The sequence below is a fragment of the Piliocolobus tephrosceles genome, chromosome 18 (genome assembly GCF_002776525.5).
Source record: "Piliocolobus tephrosceles isolate RC106 chromosome 18, ASM277652v3, whole genome shotgun sequence".
Classification (NCBI taxonomy): Eukaryota; Metazoa; Chordata; class Mammalia; order Primates; family Cercopithecidae; genus Piliocolobus; species Piliocolobus tephrosceles.
Window position 1 is genome coordinate 32,368,392 of NC_045451.1, and position 20,733 is coordinate 32,389,124.

Consider the following 20,733-nt stretch of genomic DNA (forward strand, 5'->3'; position numbering starts at 1 on the left):
TCTTTGCTCATTGGAAGAGCAAAGCAGACTCGCTCCTCCTCTCCTTGAGAAATGTTGCTACTCTTCCCTAGCAATAATATGCTGGCATAGGTCTTAAGAAAATTAGAGCTTGGAATTGATAACAAAAAATTAAGGACACTGCAAGGAGGGGAACGCTAGGAGCAGAGTAGTGCAAAAGCCCCTTCCCTACCCCAAATGTAAGCAAATTCCAACTCAGTAACACTCAGAAACCAACAGGAGATGACTCATGAAGTGGCATGTCCTGGAAAAGAAAAAGCAGAAGCAAACATTCTTTAGAATCTTCAGAATCTTTTTGTTGTGGTGGTTGGAGGGAGGTAGATGAGCTGGCAGGCTTTTTTTGTTTTGTCTTTTGTGCCTCCTCAGGGTATAGTATTTATCAAAGGCACTGTGTCCCTCTCAATAAATGCTGAGTAATCAGACAGTCGGTTTCCTCCGGGGCTTGAGCAGGGGCCTGCTATGCATTGAGCGAGATTGATGAGACCAGCCAAGCACAGTGAGGGGCCTGACCACCAGTAGATGTTTAATTAATGAGTTTGATATTTCCATCAGCAAAGGCAGCGAGTGTCGTATTGGAACTGCTATGCTGGAAAACTCTGGGCTTGCCATCTCTGACGATACGAATTGGCGAGCCATGTGGCTGCCCTGCCTTGGCCTGTGGGAAGCCAAGTCTCCCTGAGGGCAAGAATTCATCTCTGTGTCCACAGAGTCCAGAGCAGCTCTGTTGCATAAATTAGATGACATTCTTTTCTACTAAACGTATCCCTTGTTTTGGCGCCTTCCACAGGGTAGTCCACACCCAGGCCCTTAGCCTCCTTCCCTTTTAGCCTGTGCATTGTGTGCATTTCGTTCTTTTTGAAAGCTTCAGCGATCCCTATGCTGGCTGCCTTTGTGCAGCTGTGCTGTTTTGCATGGCTGCTCTGTTTGGTGAAAGAGAGGTGGCCCCCAGGGCTGCCCTAGGCACAGAGGTGATAGCTCATTCAGAATCTACTCTGATGGCTACTCAGTGGGACCACAGCAAGGCTTAGCTTGGTGCAGGGCTATGATGGGTCAGGAGGAACCACCCACAGCCAGGTGCCTGGCTCTCAAAGGGGGTCCCTTGTGAGAGATGACTAGCAGGCCCCCAGGCACTGAGCATTCAGACAAGTGGGGCTGGGTTGTGCATAGTATCAAGACATCAGTCATAGAACCACTAGCTGCTAGTTGGTTGCCTTGGGTAGTTCATGTTATAAAGGTTTTGATTTCTCCAAATAGAGGTAGAGAGATCTGGCTTGGGGAATGGGGCCTTTCACAGCAGAGTGTGTTGAGCCTTCTCCCCAAAGGCATGGAGCAGAACTACTTTGACCAGCCAAGAGGGGGTTGTGCTCTCAGCAGCACCAGGACTCATGATTCATGTGGAAGCTGAGGGTTATTAGGAAGGGGACGCTGGCCCGTCTCTGGAAGGACGTTATCTTGCTGCAGAAAGCAAGAAGCTCATTGTCCTTCATTCAGCAGATGTTTGAATGCCTGTATGTGTTAGACTCTGTTCTACACACTGGGGCAAAGGTGAATGGTGTTTGAAAAAGCCCTTCTCATTCTTAAGGAGCTTAAATGTGTGGGGATGGGGGAAGAAAGGAATCAAACATGAATTACCCACCATGGGCTACAACCAACCATGAAGCAGAGTAAAGGAGATGGAGGTGACCTGTGGGGGCCTGAGGGGTGTGGTTTCACCACTGATGGCCAGAGAAGGTCTTTCTGAGAAGACACCTGAGTAAGAGAAGATAAGCCAAGGTGATTTGGGGATAACAGGCCACAGGTGTGGCACACGTGCACTGGCCTTGGGGCACAAGTAGGCTCGGTGGGTTTGAGGACCAATGAGGTGCTCACTGGGGTCAGGTGGAATAAGTGAGGCTGCAAACAGCAGGAGCACAGTGCGATCAGGTCAGGAAGGATCTTCTGACTTCAAGGGCAGCCTTGACTTGTGAACCTTCCAGAGAGGAGCAACTCTGTCCTAGGCACTTCAGCTTCTGTGAGCTTAGGGGTGGGAGAGGAATTAAAACCCATCTGCATGACCATTTGGAAGATATTTTAGCCATCGTTTCAAAGTTGTCTTACTATCCAAAAGATGTTGATTTTCAACTTTTGCTTTAATAACTCAGCTACTTCAAAAAACAAATTCATACTGGGCTTACTTAGAAGAACATCCTCAGAAAATGGTCAAATGAACCGTTAAAGATTTTGGAGAATTAAAGGTGTTGCCCCTACCTGGGGCCGTGCCTATAAATTTATTATGTGGTAACTGCACAGCCTCAAGGACAGACGGCAGAGGAACCTTTTCTGATCGGCGTTGTCCAACCAGTTTTCCCATGTTTGCTGCTAGAAACCTTGCGCTGGCTCTTCTTACAGTACTGATATCCCACTTGAAAAAAAAAGACAAAACAAAGCCCATAGCTACATTTGTATCCCCAAAGACAAACTAGTAAAGACAGTTCTTTAGCATGTTGCTGGGGCATTTGTTTATGTAACTTAATAGGGACTCTATTAGCCTCCTAGTTACAGGATTTTCCCCCCGGTGTTGGTTCTGATAAGCTGTCCCAAATAAGCTTTTGGAAGAAACGCTTTGAGTAATATTGCCTGCAAGAGATAAGACTAACCACTCCCCCAACTCCAAAAAAAAAAAAAGCTGCTGAATGGTGTTGAATGAGTCCTGAAACCTAAGGTGTTTTTTTATCATGCTCAGGGGATGCAGCCGCCTGTTTTATGTTGTTAAAGCATCTCCCATCATACCCTGCAGCCCTGACAACCACAAAGTGGGGGCCATTTGGCTGCAGAAGTTTGTTACTTGCTGTGTCTGCCAACAGCTGTGTTAGCTGGCTGGGAAGACTGGGGTTGGCTGGTACCGGGGGAAATATGATTGAGGAAGCATTCTCTCACCCCCCTGGGGTGTGGAGCTGAGTGTGGGATTGGTCCTTTCCTGCTGTTAATGAAAGATCAGAAACATGGGCCTACCTCCAAAATTGTTTAGGCAAGCAAGAAAAACAAATCCCCCGATGCCACTTTAATGTATGGCTTAGAATAACAAAGCCAAGTCAGAGACCTGCATTCATGAATCAAAGAGGGAGACAGAGGGAAGAAAGGAGCCTCAAAAACAACAGGAGGTGTAGCTGGCGTGCAAGCTGTTAACCACAGCACTCCCAGACTGTAGTCTTGGCTCAGGTTTTACATCATAGGTTGTTGCAATGAAGTCACATGTTTTTAGGTGGCATTCATAGGACTGGAGATTTCAGGACCCACTTGGTGATGATGTCATGCACTCTGTGCTGGTCAGATGGCATGTTCCATTTCAGAGGGATATTGACTGTGTGTAGGATGCTCAAAGGATGGTGAGGGGTCTTGGTCTTCTCAGGTGACCTCCTGCTCTGTGAGCCATCTAGATATTGGAGGATTTAAGGGAAAGCAAAGTTTTGCTCCATGGTAAGGTCTGGTTACTTCACAGCCTGCTATAAAACCTACCAGTAGTTGGCTAATTCAGAGGGTACGGCCTTGTTCCTGGCAGGATGAGGCAAGACCCCTGCCTTCCTAACTGTGACATAGATCATGCTCCATTGCACCACTCCAGGCTTTATTTTGTAGAGGTACATACCGGGTTTCTCCTGTTGGGTTGTTTTCAGTTTTATTTTACTTGTATATCTAGAAAAGTGAAATCTATTTTGATCATTTGCCAAGCTAATTTAAGGGTGCTCATGAAGTCATTGAGTGGTGAACTGCCTCCAGTAATAGCAAATTAGATGCATTTGAAGAGTGTTTTTCCTACATTGTATGTGCTGCCTAAATTGAATTATTTGATTAAACAAGCTCATTTATTTTAGATATTTTAGTCAACTGTAAACACATTTATTTAAAAAAAAAAAAAAAAACAATTTTAAAGGGAGCCCTTATTTGTGACGAGGGAATGCAGACTCCTTAACTTGGTCTGCAGGGTCCTTCTATTCATTTGATAAGCTTTCAGGTGCTGGCGGTGGCCTGGGTTCTGAGGATGTGACAGTCTGGCGATATAGTCCCTTGGTCCGCGTTGAGGACTCTGGTCCAGGCTGAGCATGCAGGTGTGTGAGGAAGCATTGCTGTCCCATGGGCTCTGGAGGGATGTGCAGGCTCCGTCAGAGCAGGACACCGAGCACGGGGGCACCCCCACTACCCCGTGTGGTATAGGAAGATTTCCCAGGAGAATGCTGATCAAGAGCTAATAATGAGAAGAAAGTAACCAGTAAAGAATGGGGACATCAGAGCCTGGCAGAAGGAACAGTGAGATATTCAGGCAGATCCTGGAGGGCAGGAAGAGGCTGGGGAGAGGAGCTGGGCCCACCCAGGTCAAGTTAGGGAAGTAAGAGGAGTTCAGTGTTTCCTGAGGACAAAGGAAGAGAAGCCATTCACAAGCTGTTCTCCCTCCCTCTACCTACCCAGCCTTGACTTGTCTCAGTGCCCCTGCCGCAACCACACGTTTTGGCAATGTAGAACGCTTCACATTCCCAAACCTGTGCCCTTTCTCCTTCCAGACCTTTAGGCACTTATTCTTTCCACCTAGAATGGCCCTCAGCTGCCCGAGACATTCCACTTGGGCCTAATCCAGATGACCCCCACCTCTTGTGAAGCCTTCATGGACTCTGAGGCTACCTTCTTTTCCTTCTAAATCACCTCATTGTGGTGATTCTCAATCAGGGTGATTTAGCCATTAGGGGCCATATGGCAGTGCCTGGAGACACTGTGGTTTTCACAAATTGAAGGTGGGAGGAGGGTGTGTTGTATTGACATCTAGTGGGTAGAAGCCAGGGATGCTGCTGAACACCCAGTAATGCACCGGAGAGTCCCCTACTCCCCCAAGAAAGAATATCCAGCCCAGAACGTTGACAGCGTCAAGGCTGAAAAACCTTGCCTTATAGGAAGCTGCTACAGCCTTTATTGGTATCATTACTGTGTATGCACCTGTCCTGCCAGGCTGGACACTCTCTGGGGGCAGCTGCTATATTAGACTGTTCTTGCGTTACTATAAAGAAACATCTTGGCCGAGTGCGCTGGTTCACGCCTGTAATCCCAGCACTTTGGGAGGCCGAGGCAGGCAGATCACAAGGTCAGGAGTTCCATTCCAGCCTGGCCAATATGGTGAAACCCCGTCTCTACTAAAAATTAAAAAAAAAAAAAAAAAAAAAAATTAGCCAGGCATGGTGGTATACACACCTGTAATCCCAGCTACTCAGGAGACTGAGGCAGGAGAATTGCTTGAACCCGGGAGGTGGAAGTTGCCATAAGCCGAGATCACGCCACTGCACTCCAGCCTGGGCGACAGAGGGAGACTCCATCTCAAAAAAAAAAAAAAAAAAAAAAAAAAAATCTGTGGCTGCATAATTTATAAGTAAATAATGTCTAATTGACTCAGAGTTCTGTAGTCTGTACAGGGAGTGTAGTGCTGGCATCTGTCCTGATAAGGGCCTCAGGGAACTTCCAGTCATGGCAAAAGGTGAAGGGGGAGCAGGCATCACATGGCGAAAGTGGGAGCAAGAGAGTGTGGGGAGGTGCCACACAATTTTAAACAACCACATCTCGCATGAACTCAGTGAGAACTCATCCCTCACTGACTTCACGCTAGGGCAGTGAAAACTTTGCTTTCCCTTAACATCCTCCTAATATCTAGATGGCTCACAGAGCAGCAGGTCACCTGAGAAGACCAAGACCCCTCACCATCCTTTGAGCATCCTACACACAGTCAATATCCCTCTGAAATGGAACATGCCATCTGACCAGCACAGAGTGCATGACATCATCACCAAGTGGGTCCTGAAATCTCCAGTCCTATGAATGCCACCTAAAAACATGTGACTTCACTGCAACAACCTATGATGTAAAACCCGAGCCAAGACTACAGTCTGGGAGTGCCATGGTTGGCAGTGTGTATGCCACCTTCACCTCCTGTTGTGAACTCAGTGAGGGTGAGTTCACCAAGGGGATGGTGCTACAGCATTCATGAGGGATCCGCCCCCATCACCCAGTCACCTCTCACCAGGCCCCACCTCCAACGCTAGGAATCACATTTCAACACAAGATTTGGAGGAAATGAATGTCCAAACCATATCAACTACCATGAGTCAGTCTGTCTCATTTGGTATCCCCTAGCCCTGGCAAGGCTCCTGGTACAGAGGGGTGTATCAGGAAATGTGTGATGGATGAGTGACAGCCTTGCCCTTTGTCATACTAGGGGCCAGAACTAGGCTTGGTGAGTGGGTACCTCTACAGATAAAACATTGTCATTCTCGGTCAGTGCTTTTTCTTCTGTACCTTGCCCTCAACGCCAGGTCACATTTTAGCCTCTGAAGACATACAACATCTGTTGCATTAATTATTATAGGCAATAAGTGTTATTATTCTTTGGCAAAATAAATTGCCAAAGAATAACAACGTGGTATAATTAGTTTGATGCCTGTATATTTTTATCAGCTTTATCTGATTTGACCTCCTGTGGGGCAGAAAGCCAGCCCCTTTGCCTGACTGTCCATACCGAGAGTCCCTGACTATGCTTATCATTTACTTGTGGGGTGAGGAGTTCTGCTGGATATAAAAACATAAGACCAGCAGCTCTCAACCTCTGGAGCCTCAGAATTACCTGGACGACTTTTGAAAACATGCTTGTCAGAGCTTCCTTGTAACTCATGGAAGCCCATCCACAGATAACTGGATGAGACAAACTGAGTCTGCTTGAATTGAGGGGAAAGAAAGATTGAAAAACTCCTTCAAATCTGAAGGAGTTCTAGAGTGTTAAGAGTGCTGATCGGGTACCAGTGGCTCATACCTGTAAACCCAGCCACTTTTAGGAGGCCAAGGTGGGCAGATCTCTTGAGCCCAAGAGTTCAAGACCAGCCTGGCCAACATGGCAAACCCCCATCTTTACTAAAAATACAAAAATTAGCTGGGCATGTTGGCATGCACCTGTAGTCCTAGCTACTCAGGAGGCTGAGGTGGGAGGATCACCCGAGCCCGGGGAAGTCAAGGCTGTAGTGATCCGAGATCTCACCACAGCACTCCAGCTTGGGTAACAGGGTGACACCTTGTCTCAAAAAAAGGGTGTAACAAAGTGCTTGGAGCTTTTGCAAGCCCTCAATAGTATTGTATTGTGTATCCTACTTTTCTATGTGGGGCCTTAAAGAACAAACCTAATGTAAGGCCACTACACCCTCATTAGCAGCTCCCCAGAGTGGCTGAGGCACCTTTAAGTGAGAGTCACTGCCTTCTGACTTCCTGGGGTGGGGAGAGCCAGTGACCTCAATCCTGAGCTCCAGCATGTTGCCATTTTTTCCTGCCCCTTTCTACATGATGCTGAGGATGGGGAAGCTGCTCCCTTAACTCACCTCTCGGTGCCTTGAGCTTAATTTAAAGCCAGGAGAGGAAGGAAAGATGGCATTTAAGCACTGTAACCAGTACATAATAAATGTGAAGTGCTTGAACCATGCTGAAACCATTCCCCCCTCACCCTGGTCCGTGGAAAAATTGTCTTCCATCAAACTGATCTCCGGTGCCAAAATGTTTGGGGGCCGCTGATGTATCAGATAGGTGATTTGAAAATATTTTTTCCCATTCTGTGGGTTGCCGTTTCACTTTCTTGATGGTTTGAAGCATAAAAACTAAATTTTAATGAAGTTCAACTTATTTTTAATTTGGTTGCTTGTGCTTTTGGCCTTGTATTTAAGAAAACACTGCCTAAACCAAAGGTCACAAAGATTTGTTACTATGTTTTCTTCTGAGAGTTTTATAGTTTTAGCCCTTACGCTTAAGTCTTTAATGCATTTTGAGTTAATTTTTATATATTACGAGGTAGTGGTCCAGCTTCATTTTTTTCCATGTAGATATCCATTTGTTCCAGCACCTTTGATTAAAACTATTCTTTTCCTCATTGAATTGTTTTGTCACCCTTGTCAAAAATCAATTGACTGTCAATGTGAAAGTCAATTCTGTTTCACTGATCAGTATGTCTATCTTTATGCCAGTATCACATTGCCTTTATTACTTTATCTTCTAGTAAGTTTTAAAATTTAGAAGTGTGATTATTCCAGCTTTGTTCATTTTTTTCAAGATCCTTTGGGTATTCTGGATCCCTAGATACATATGAATTTAAGGACCAGCTCATGAATTTCTGCAAAGAAGCCATGCAGGATCTTTGTGAGGATTACATTGAATCTGTAGATGAATTTGAGGAGTATTGCCATCTTAAAAAGTGTTTTGATCCATTATCTCAGGATGTCTTTCCATCTATTAAGATCTTTAATTTCTTTCAATAATGTTTTTTCATTTTATACTTGTTAAATTTATTCCTAAATATTCCATTATAGTGGAATAGTTTTCTTAATTTATTTTTGATTGTTCATTGCAAATATATAGAAATACAATTGAGTTTTGTATATTGAAGTTGGACCCTGCAACCTGAACTCATTTATTTTAATAATTTTTAAGTGAATTTCTTAGTATTTTCTATATACAAGATTGTGTCATCTGCAGATAGAGGTAGTTTTACTTCTTCCTTTTCATTCTAGATGCTTTTTGTCTTTCTTGCCTGTTGCCCTGGCTAGAACCTTCAATACAATGCTGAATAGAAGTGGCAAGAGCAGACACCCTTGTCTTCCTGATCTTAGGAGAAACACATTCAGTCTTTCACCATAAAGTGTGGTATTAGCTATGGAATTTTTATCAGGTTGAGGATGTTCACTTCTATTTATATTTTGAATGTTTTTATCATAACCATTTGCTAGTATTTAGTTGAGGATTTTTGAATCTATGTTCATAAGAGATACTGGGCTGTAGTTTTGGTTTTTTGTGATGTCTTTGGTTTTGGTTCAGAGTAATACTGGCTTCATAGAATGGAATTGGGAAGTGTTCCTTCTAATTTCTGGAATAATTTGTAAAGAGTAGATACTGTTTAAATTTTTGGTAAGTGCTGAAATGGTTTTAAAGTGTGTATATCCATTTCATGCCCAGTAAGAGTAACGTGGAACCATCTACATATATTAATCAACTGCTCTATGCAATGACTTCTCCCTGATACTTCACATGCATCATCTCAGTAAATGATGAAAAACTCTGTGAAGTGGGTTTCCTCTTCTTCTTTTTTTTTTTTTTTTTTTTTTTTTTGAGACGAAGTCTTGATCTGTTGCCAGGCTGGAGCGCTGTGGCACGATCTTGGCTCACTGCAACCTCCGGCTCCCTGGTTCAAGTGATTCTCCTGCCTCAGCCTCCCAAGTAGCTGGGATTACAGGCATGCACCACCACGCTCAGCTAATTTTTGTATTTTTAGTAGAGACGGAGTTTCAGCATGTTGGCCAGGATCCTCTCGATCTCCTGACCTCGTGATCTGCCCACCTCAGCCTCCCAAAGCACTGGGATTGCAGGCGTGAGCCACTGTACCCAGCCGGGTTTACATTTTATAGAGGGGGAAACAGGTGTATAGAGCCCGGGATCTGTGCAGCCGTGAAATTTGTTGTCTTTGCCATATAACACACTTAGGATGTGATCACGAGAGATCATTCTGTGGGGAATGGTGATGGATCAGCCAGCCATAGGGGAAGGGGGATCTCAGGTCTGGAAGCCTGAATTTTGAGGGGGCACTGGCATGTGTTCCTCATTCTCTCCCTGCCTGTTTTTTGCAATACTCAACTATGCCCTCATCCACGTCACAAAGGCAGGGATGTGAATTTAGTAAGGAAAATCACTTAACTGCAGAATGAATCTCTGGGGGATCCAAGCACAAAGGTGAATCAATTGCAATTTAGCCCCCAATTATAAAAAACCCTTTCCCATCCTCCTATATACCAACTAATGATTTCAAATTCTCTTAGAACACAGCTGAACTGTTGCTTTTTAAAAACCCATACAAATAGTTGCTCTAATAATAAATAGCAAAAACATTTTTAAAAACTTTCTTCACACACATTTGTTGTTTGTTTTTATTGTACTTTAAGTTCTAGGGTACATGTGCACAACATGCAAGTTTGTTACGTACGTATACATGTGCCATGTTTGGTGTGCTGCACCCATTAACTCCACATTTACATTAGGTATATCTCCTAATGCTATCCTTCTCCCCTCCCCACACCCCACAACAGGCCCCAGTGTATGATGTTCCCCTTCCTGTGTCCAAGTGTTCTCATTGTTCAGTTCCCATCTATGAGTGAGAACATGCAGTGTTTGGTTTTCTGTTCTTGCGACAGTTTGCTGAGAATGATGGTTTCCAGCTTCATCCATGTCCCTACAAAGGACACGAACTCAACCATTTTTATGGCTGCATAGTATTCCATGGTGTATATGTGCCACATTTTCTTAATCCAGTCTATCATTGATGGACATTTGGGTTGGTTCCAAGTCTTTGCTGTTGCAAATAGTGCCACAATAAACATACGTGTGCATGTGTCTTTATAGCAGCATGATTTATAATCCTTTGGGTATATACCCCATAATGGGATGGCTGGGTCAAATGGTATTTCTAGTTCTAGATCCCTGAGGAATCGCCACACTGTCTTCCACAATGGTTGTACTAGTTTAGAGTCCCACCAACAGTGTAAAAGTGTTCCTATTTCTCCACATCCTCTCCAACACCTGTTGTTTCCTGACTTTTTAATGATTGCCATTCTAACTGGTGTGAGATGGTATCTCATTGTGGTTTTGATTTGCATGTCTCTGATGGCCAGTGATGATGAGCATTTTTTCATGTGTCTGTTGGCTGCATAAATGTCTTCTTTTGAGAATGTATGTACATGTCCTTCACCTACTTTTAATGGGGTTGGTTTTTTTTTTTTTTTTTCTTGTAAATTTGTTTGGGTTCTTTGTAGATTCTGGATGTTAGCCCTTTGTGAGGTGAGTAGATTGCAAAAATTTTCTCCCGTTCTGTAGGTTGCCTGTTCACTCTGATGGTAGTTTCTTTTGCTGTGCAGAGGCTCTTTAGTTTAAATAGATCCCATTTGTCAATTTTGGCTTTTTTGCCATTGATTTTGGTGTTTTAGACATGAAGTCCTTGCCCATGCCTATGCCCTGAATGGTATTGTCTAGGTTTTCTTCTAGGGTTTTTATGGTTTTAGGTCTAGCATTTAAGCCTTTAATCCATCTTGAATTAATTTTTGTGTAAGGAAGGGATCCAGTTTCAACGTTCTAGATATCACTAGCCAGTTTTTCCAGCATCATTTATTAAATAGGGAATCCTTTCCCCATTTCTTGTTTTTGTCAGGTTTGTCAAAGATCAGATGGTTGTAGATGTGTGGTATTTTTTCTGAGGGCTCTGTTCTGTTCCATTGGTCTATATAGGTTTTGGTACCAGTACCATGCTGTTTTGGTTACTGTAGCTTTGTAGTATAGTTTGAAGTCAGGTAGCATGATGCCTCCAGCTTTGTTCTTTTGCATTAGGATTGTCTTGGCAATGTGGACTCTTTTTTGATTCCATATGAACGTTAAAATACTTTTTTCCAATTCTGTGAAGAAAGTCATTGGTAGCTAATGGGGATGGCAGTGAATCTATAAATTACCTTGGGCAGTATGGCCGTTTTCATGATATTGATTCTTCCTATCCATGAGTATGGAATGTTCTTCCATTTGTTTGTGTCCTCTTTTAGTTCGTTGAGCAGTGGTTTGTAGTTCTCCTTGAAGAGGTCCTTCACATCCCTTGTAAGTTGGATTCCTAGGTATTTTATTATCTTTGAAGCAATTGTGAATGGGAGTTCACTCATGATTTGGCTCTCTGTCTGTTATTGGTGTATAAGAATGCTCGTGATTTTTGCCGATTGATTTTGTATCCTGAGACTTTGCTGAAGTTGCTTATCAGCTTAAGGAGATTTTGGGCTGAGATGATGGGGTTTTCTAAATATACAATCATGTCATCTGCAAACAGGGACAATTTGACTTCCTCTTTTCCTAATTGAATACCCTTTCAATTCTTGCCTGATTGCTCTGGCCAGAACTTCCAACACTGTGTTGAATAGGAGTGGTGAGAGAGGGCATCCCTGTCTTGTGCCAGTTTTCAAAGGGAATGCTTCCAGTTTTTGCCCATTCAGTATGATATTGGCTGTGGGTTTGTCATACATAGCTCTTATTATTTTGAGATACGTTCCATCAATACCGAATTTATTGAGAGTTTTTAGCATGAAGGGCTGTTGAATTTTGTCAGAGGCCTTTTCTGCATCTATTGAGGTAATCATGTGGTTTTTGTCTTTGGTTCTGTTTATGTGCTGGAATATGTTTATTGATTTTCATATGTTGAACCAGCCTTGCATCCCAGGGATGAAGCCCCCTTGATCATGGTGGATAAGCTTTTGCTTATATTTTGCCAGTATTTTATTGAGGATTTTTGCATCAATGTTCATCAGGGATATTGGTCTAAAATTCTCTTTTTTGTGTGTGTGTCTCTGCCAGACTTTGGTATCAGGATGATGCTGGCCTCATAAAATTAGTTAGGGAGGATTCTGTCTTTTTCTATTGATTGGAATAGTTTCCGAAGGAATGGTACCAGCTCCTCCTTGTACCTCTGGTAGAATTCAGCTATGAATCCATCTGGTCCTGGACTTTTTTTGGTTGGTAGGCTATTCATTATTTCCTCAATTTCAGAGGCTGCTATTGGTCTATTCAGGGATTCAACTTCTTCCTGGTTTAGTTTTGGGAGCGTGTATGTGTCCAGGAATTTATCCATTTCTTCTAGATTCTAGTTTATTTGAATAGAGGTGTTTATAGTATTCTCTGATGGTAGTTTGTATTTCTGTGGGGTCGGTGGTGATATCTCCTTTATCATTTTTTATTGTGTCTGTTTGATTCTTCTCTCTTTTCTTCTTTATTAGTCTTACTAGTGATCTATCAATTTTGTTGATCTTTTCAAAAAACCAGCTCTTGGATTCATTGATTTTTTTAAGGGCTTTTTGTGTCTGTATCTCCTTCAGTTCTGCTCTGATCTTAGTTATTTCTTGCCTTCTGCTAGCTTTTGAATGTGTTTGCTCTTGCTTCTCTAGTTTCTTTTAATTGTGATGATTGGGTGTCCATTTTAGATCTTTCCTGCTTTCTATTGTGGGCATTTAGTGCTGTAAATTTCCCTCTACACACTGCTTTAAATGTGTCCCACAGACCTGGTATGTTGTGTCTTTGTTCTCACTGGTTTCAAAGAACATCTTTATTTCTGCCTTCATTTCGTTATGTACCCAGGAGTCATTCAGGAGCAGATTGTTCAGTTTTCATGTAGTTGAATGGTTTTAATTGAGTTTCTTAGTCCTGAGTTCTAGTTTGATTGCACTGTGGTCTGAGAGACAGTTTGTTAAAATTCCTGTTCTTTTACATTTACTGAGGAGTGCTTTACTTCCAACTATGTGATCAATTTTGGAATAAGTGCGATGTGGTGCTGAGAAGAATGTATATTCTGTTGATTTGGGGTGGAGAGTTCTGTAGATGTCTATTAGGTCTGCTTGGTGCAGAGCTGAGTTCAGTTCTTGGCTATTCTTGTTAACTTTCTGTCTCGTTGATCTGTCTAATGTTGACAGTGGGGTGTTAACATCTCCCATTATTATTGTGTGGGAGTCTAAGTCTCTTTGTAGGTCTCTAAGGACTTGCTTTATGAATCTGGGTGCTCCTTTATTGGGTGTGTATATATTTAGGATCGTTAGCTCTTCTTGTTGAATTGATCCCTTTACCATTATGTAATGGCTTTCTTTGTCTCTTTTGATCTTTGTTGGTTTAAAGTATGTTTTATCAGAGACTAGGATTGCAACCCCTGCCTTTTCTTGTTTTCCATTTGCTTGATAGATCTTCCACTATACTTTATTTTGAGCCTATGTGTGTGTCTGCACCTGAGATGGGTCTCCTGAATACAGCAAACTGATGGGTCTTGACTCTTTATCCAATTTGCCAGTCTGTGTCTTTTAATTGGAGCATTTAGCCCATTTACATTTAAGGTTAATATTGTTATGTGTGAACTTGATCCTGTCGTTATGATGTTAGCTGGTTATTTTGCTCATTAGTTGATTCGGTTTCTTCCTGGCATCAATGGTCTTTACAATTTGGCGTTTTTTTGCAATGGCTGGTACCGGTTGTTCCTTTCCATGTTTAGTGCTTCCTTCAGGAGCTCTTGTAAGGCAGGCCTGGTGGTGACAAAATCTCTCAGCATTTGCTTGTCTGTAAAGGATTTTATTTCTCCTTCACCTATGAAACTTAGTTTGGCTGGATATGAAATTCTGGGTTGAAAATTCTTTTCTTTAAGAATGTTGAGTATTGGCCCCCACTCTCTTCTGGCTTGTAGAGTTTCTGCTGAGAGATCTGCTGTTAGTCTGATGGGCTTCCCTTTGTGGGTAACCCGACCTTTCTCTCTGGCTGCCCTTAACATTTTTTCCTTCTTTTCAACTTTGGTGAATCTGACAATTATGTGTCTTGGAGTTGCTCTTCTCGAGGAGTATCTTTGTGGCGTTCTCTGTATTTCCTTAATTTGAATGTTGGCCTGCCTTACTAGGTTGGGGAAGTTCTCCTGGATAATATCCTGCAGAGTGTTTTCCAACTTGGTTCCATTCTCCCCGTCACTTTCAGGTACACCAATCAGACATAGATTTGGTCTTTTCACATAGTCCCGTATTTCTTGGAGGCTTTGTTCATTTCTTTTTACTCTTTTTTCTCTGAACTTCTCTTCTCACTTCATTTCATTCATTTGATCTTGAATCACTGATAACCTTTCTTCCAGTTGATTGAATTGGCTACTGAAGCTTGTGCATTTGTCACGTAGTTCTTGTGCCATGGTTTTCAGCTCCATCAGGTCATTTAAGGACTTCTCTACACTGCTTATTCTAGTTAGCCATTTGTGTAATCTTTTTTCAAGGTTTTTAGCTTCTTTGCAATGGCTTCGAACTTCCTCCTTTAGCTTGGAGAAGTTTGATCATCTGAAGCCTTGTTCTCTCAATTCGTCAAAGTCATTCTCCATCAGCTTTGTTCCATTGCTGGTGAGGAGCTATGTTCCTTTGGAGGAGAAGAGGCACTCTGATTTTTAGAATTTTCAGCTTTTCTGCTCTGTTTTCCCCCATCTTTGTGGCTTTATCTACCTTTGGTCTTTTATGATGGTGACGTACAGATGTGGCTTTTGTGTGGATGTCCTTTCTGTTTATTAGTTTTCCTTCTATCAGTCAGGACCCTCAGCTGCAGGTCTGTTGGAGTTTGTTGGAGGTCCACTCTAGACCGTTTGCCTGGGTATCAGTGGCGGAGGCTGCAGAGCAGCAAATATTGCTGAACAGCAATTGCTGCTGCCTGATCATTCCTCTGGAAGCTTTGTCTCAGAGGGGTACCCAGCCGTGTGAGGTGTCAGTCTGCCCCTACTGGGGGTTGCCTCCCATTTAGGCTACTCGGGGGTCAGGGACCTGCTTGAGGAGGCAGTCTGTCCGTTCTCAGCTCTCAAACTCTGTGCTGGGAGAACCACTACTCTCTTCAAAGCTGTCAGACAGGGACATTTAAACCTGCAGAGGTTTCTGCTGCCTTTTGTTCAGCTATGCCCTGCCCCCAGAGGTGGGGTCTACAGAGGCAGGCAGGTCTCCTTGAGCTGTGGTGGGCTCTACCCAGTTCGAGCTTCCCAGCCGCTTTGTTTATCTACTGAAGCCTCAGCAATGGTGGGCTCCCCTCCCCCAGCCTTGCTGCCACCTTGCAGTTCAATCTCAGACTGCTGTGCTAGTAATGAGAGAGGCTCCGTGGGTGTGGGACCCTCCGAGCCAGGCGCAGGATATAATCTCCTGGTGTGCCAGTTGCTAAAACCATTGGAAAAGCGCAGTATTAGGGTGGGAGTGACCCGATTTTCTAGGTGCCATCTGTCACCACTTCCCTTGGCTAGGAAAGGGAATTAATTCCCTGACCTCTTGCTCTTGCTGGGTGAGGTGATGCCTTGCCCTGCTTTGGCTCACGCTCGGTGGGCTGCACCCACTGTCCTGCCCCCACTGTCCGACAAGCCCCAGTGAGATGAACCCGGTACCTCAGTTGGAAATGCAGAAATCACCTGTCTTCTGCATCGCTCAGCTGGGAGCTGTAGACCAGAGCTGTTCCTATTCAGCCATCTTGGATCTGCCCCCCACTTTTTTTTTTTTTTTTTCAGATGGAGTCTCACTGTCTCCCAGGCCGGAGTGCAGTGGCACAATCTCGGCTCACTGCAACCTCTGCCTGTCAGGTTCATGCCATTCTCCTGCCTCAGCCTCCTGAGTAGCTGGGACTATAGGTGCCTGCCACCACACCCAGCTAATTTTTTGTATTTTTAGTAGAGACGGGGTTTCACCATGTTAGCCAGGATGGTCTCAATCTCCTGACCTCGTGATCCACCCACCTCAGCCTCCCGAAGTGCTAGGGTTGCAGGCTTGAGCCACCATGCCTGGGCTCTTCACAGTTTTAATTCTTACTCCTCTTTGAATAGACTACAGTTTTTCTTTAATTAGTATTTTTTTCTTTTATACCTTTTTTTCCTGGTAATAATCACCTTATTTTGGTTTTGTCAACATCATCAGAAGTCCAACACTGGATTAGACAGTTGAATGTCAATAGCAAGTCATCTCTTTTCCAGAATTTGAACTTTGCTGGTCCAGTAAGACAGGTAAAGCAAGTGGGATGAAGACCAGAGATAGTTTGTTCATTGTGAGCTTTTGGCCTTCCTAAGACCAGATTGAGAGCTCAAAAATTTAGCAAGAAAGGCAAACAAATACAAAAACATGAAAGTTGACGTGGAACCAGTCCCTGTTGGACTGAACAAAAGGGGATGAATGCAGGAATAAAGACAAAGGCAAAAGAGTGTATTTGGAAGAAGGGGTCTGGGGGCTCCTTGCGTCTAGTAAACAAGAGCCTGAGCTTTTAGCTCCCTTCATATTTATTGAGTAAAGGAGATAGGGAGAAGGGGGTGATTGTCAGTCAGCAGCTTGACTCAGTGCAGACTTGCATAACTGCATTCTCTGAACAGTAGTCTCCAGATGTTCTAGTAGATAACCTCAAGGAGCACGGTGCCAGGGAGTGATTGCACTCAGCAAACCTTCTGGTGGCAGGTGTAGCTGTGAGTTTGCCCACATCCTGCATTCATGATACACAGTTTGCTGTTTGATCATATAGCCTCAGTGGATTGCTGACTTGGTCACGATCCACAGGCCTTCAGCTCTCTTCAGAAAACCTGTTATCTTTGTAAGTTCCTCAACAAGGCATGTGAACTTGGGATAGAATTTTCATGATGTTTTGTTGGACATTAGATGACCATAAATAGTGCTGAGCTCATCTGTCTTGTTTTAATGGGATTTTTCTTTTAGTACACATTTTTTCCTTGAAAACAAAAGAAGCTTTACCCAAATCAATTTTCTTAAACAAAAAGAGCATTTACACATATCCAGTTAAAATTCAAATCCCACAAGAGGAGCCTTTCCTCTTCCCAGCATCATGAGACATTTTTCCCCTGTTGCTGTCTTCCAGCGAGTTGCAGACCTGGAGCAAGAAAATGCTCTCTTGAAAGATGAGAAAGAACAACTCAACAACCAAATCCTGTGCCAGTCTAAAGGTAAGTACCAAAGCACTTGAGTTTTATTTGGGGTTTTAATCTCTTCAGTGACTTCCCCCAAAGACTCTTAGCAAGTATGCAGTTAGACTGGAGGCTACAGTGGAGAAAGGATCTTAATAGAGGAAGATGAAGAAAGAATAATGACCTTTAAGATCCTGCTATAACATTTGGCCTCAAGAGTCTAAAGAGGTGAGACATGTGTGATGGGCAACATAGTACATGAGACTTGGAGTCAGGGAGGCCTGCACTCGAAGCATGATTCTGCCATGTGCTTCTGTGCGGCCTTGAACAGGCCTTCAGTTTGCTCATCTGCTACGTGGACATAAAGGTCCAGACATCAGGGGGGCTCATGGAAGGAATGAGGAAGAGGCAGCCTGTGAAGTGCTTAGGAGGGTGCGTGACTCATGGGCTGCTTCAGTGAGCGCTCGGAGCTGTCCTCATCGCTGGGTTTCACATTTGTCTTTCGTGTCCATTCACGCATCATGGTTTCTTCTACCCCCCTGGGTCATCTCTTAATGTTTACTGAAGAAAGCGTCTTGAATCAGATCCCAGGTCAGCCTCTCTCAAGTGCCCACCAGCTCCTGGGCTGTTATCAGTCCCCATGTGCCACTTGGCTGTGGAGGAGCAGGGGGAGTCCACAGACCCCAGTTTCTGCCCCAACTCACCATCATTTAGAGCAAATCCCCTTCTCCCATCCTCAGGTTCCTCATGTCACAAGAGGATGGAATCACATGACCTCACAGTCCCACCCAATATCACATCTTTTTGAAAACATGAACTGTTTTTAAATGTCCTTTTAAAACACTTCTGTCTGTTAATGTGAATGATAAGTTTTGGCAGGGGAGTGCCCTTTCCTTCTCTATTTGCCTTCCCTCCTTTCACCCCAGTCTCCTTTGATCTCCCTGCACTCCTAAGAACTGAAAGATCAGGACTAGGAAAGCAGTGTGAATAAGCCTTCGTTCTTCCAGGAATGCTGCCAGCATTTGCTGTGACAGTTGGCAGAAGAGAGGCTGGGGCATCAACTGAGGGAATTCTCACCTACGCTGCCAACTTCTGTCTTCCCATTCCCTGAGAGCAAGGTCTTGCTCTCCCTCTCTGAAGACTAAGCCAGAGTAAGGAGACTCACCTTGGCTCTGCAGTAGGTGAGGAGCCTAATAGATTCAACAGGAGCCTCTGATGAGCTCGTCATGGGCAGCCTCTTAACAAGAGATTAATCAGAAAGCATGAGTCAATACATGTGAGGGAATCCATCCAGAAAAACTGAAGCTTAGCATGTTGCTTTCCAGATGAATTTGCCCAGAACTCTGTGAAGGAAAATCTCCTCATGAAGAAAGAACTGGAGGAGGAGCGATCCCGGTACCAGAACCTTGTGAAGGAATATTCACAGTTGGAGCAGAGATACGACAACCTTCGGGATGAGATGACCATCATAAAGGCAAGGGGGGTGCCTCTGCTGTGCCATGGCATGGGTCCCCGGCTCCTGTCCAGCTTCTGACCCCATGATCTCAGGCACTGCTTTCTGATACATGATGCTCAGTCTATGTGTTGTATGTGCAGCGCTTGCCATTACTGCAGAGAGGCAAAAGTAGCTGGGCTGGGTGATTCATTCCTACTGACAGACAGCTCCTTTTCCAACTTTGGGGTCATGGAGATCTCAGTTATGAGTTTAAGGAACATTCCACCCAAGTGTGTTATCTTTCCTGGTTCCTATTATGGGAAGATTTCCTGTGTTGAGACAGTAATGGGGTGTAGGAGTTCTCAGCTTCATTAGTGTGTATGTGGCAGAGAGACCCACAAGGGCCTAATTGTGTCTCCTAATCTGATGAGATGCAGTATACATAGAGACAATTTTTATGATATTTTAGGATCTGTCATTTTTTTTTAACCCATGTAAACATTTCCTCCAGAAATGAGTATTCAAACAAGATGGAGTACGTTAATTGCATAGAAGCCAGGAAGAAAAGCTGAGTAGGAGCATCCATAGAAGTCTAAAATTGTCCTACCAAGCTCAGTTTTCACACTGACAGCCAAATCAGATGCAGAAAAAAAAAGTATTTTTAAATGAACAGTATAAATGGTAAACTATTTTTAATATGCTACTATTTTCATAAACAAAATTTGGGAAGTGCAGGTTGAAGGGAGGGGCCATTCTGGGCAGTTGTGGAACATTCTTTTCAAGGGAGAAGTGGGTAATGTGACTGCCTTTGTGCATTTCACAAGCAAAACTGGGAGTGAAAGGTTTTTCCAGGACTTCTCAGAGAAATTGACCCAAGTGTTAGAAATTTGCATTTCATTAAGAGACGAAAAGTGGATGACTAAAGTAAGAACTGTAGGTGAAATGTTTCATAGGACTAGGTCTATTTAACCATCATTCCAAGAAGCAATGATACCTATTCTTGTTTACAAATTAGGCAGAAGGATAACTCTAGGGCCTGCCACCATGAGAAGTAAGTTCTCAAGAACATTAGTTCCTAATGAGCTGTCACATTTTTCTTGTTGAACAGCAAACTCCAGGTCATAGGCGGAACCCATCAAACCAAAGTAGCTTAGAATCTGACTCCAATTACCCTTCCATCTCCACATCTGACATCGGAGACACTGAGGATGCCCTCCAGCAGGTGGAGGTGAGTGATGCAGGCTCTTGGGTACTGCCCTTCTCCAGAGGGAGTGTGTGTTTTTTCTGTGTGGAACTGTCCAAGAGAGATTTACTCTTCTGCTGGTGGTGATCAGAGTGCCCAGGGGCTAATTCTCAAGAGAGGATCACTTGGACTGCAGTGGATTTAGAGACAGTTCTCTGGAGTTAACACTTACTGTGCAAAGCAACACATTATTGTTTACCTTACACCCTATCCAGAAAGGAAAAAGGAAGATGGATCCCTGATTCCTCTTGAAAAACCAAGAAACTGATGCAGAGAGGTGAAATAGGTGGTTTAAGAAGGAACAGCTAAGTCTTTAAAATAGATACAACTTATCCCCACTTAATATCATAGTGCATATAGTAATATCAATAAATACACAAGAAAATTGCCCCCTCACTTAGAAGCTGGATAAAACTCAGAACAACAAAAAACATTTGGAATGAAAGTATGCTGGGTGACCGTATCTTTGTTGGTAATAGCCTCTTAGAGTCAGTCACTAAATGTACCACACAGTGGACTGTCTGGTCTGTGTGTAATTTTGTCGAA

General features: G+C 43.6%; 1 protein-coding gene across 1 annotated transcript in view; it reads left to right on the forward strand.

Annotated features, from left to right (window-relative positions):
- The window catches only part of MYO5B (myosin VB), a 390,702-nt gene that overhangs the window by 319,217 nt on the left and 50,752 nt on the right, over positions 1–20,733 (forward strand). Inside the window, exons 23-25 of the mRNA XM_023207571.2 lie at positions 17,464–17,548; positions 18,835–18,983; positions 20,053–20,172. Coding sequence (XP_023063339.1) covers positions 17,464–17,548; positions 18,835–18,983; positions 20,053–20,172 — 354 coding nt within the window. The remainder of the gene's footprint in view (positions 1–17,463; positions 17,549–18,834; positions 18,984–20,052; positions 20,173–20,733) is intronic.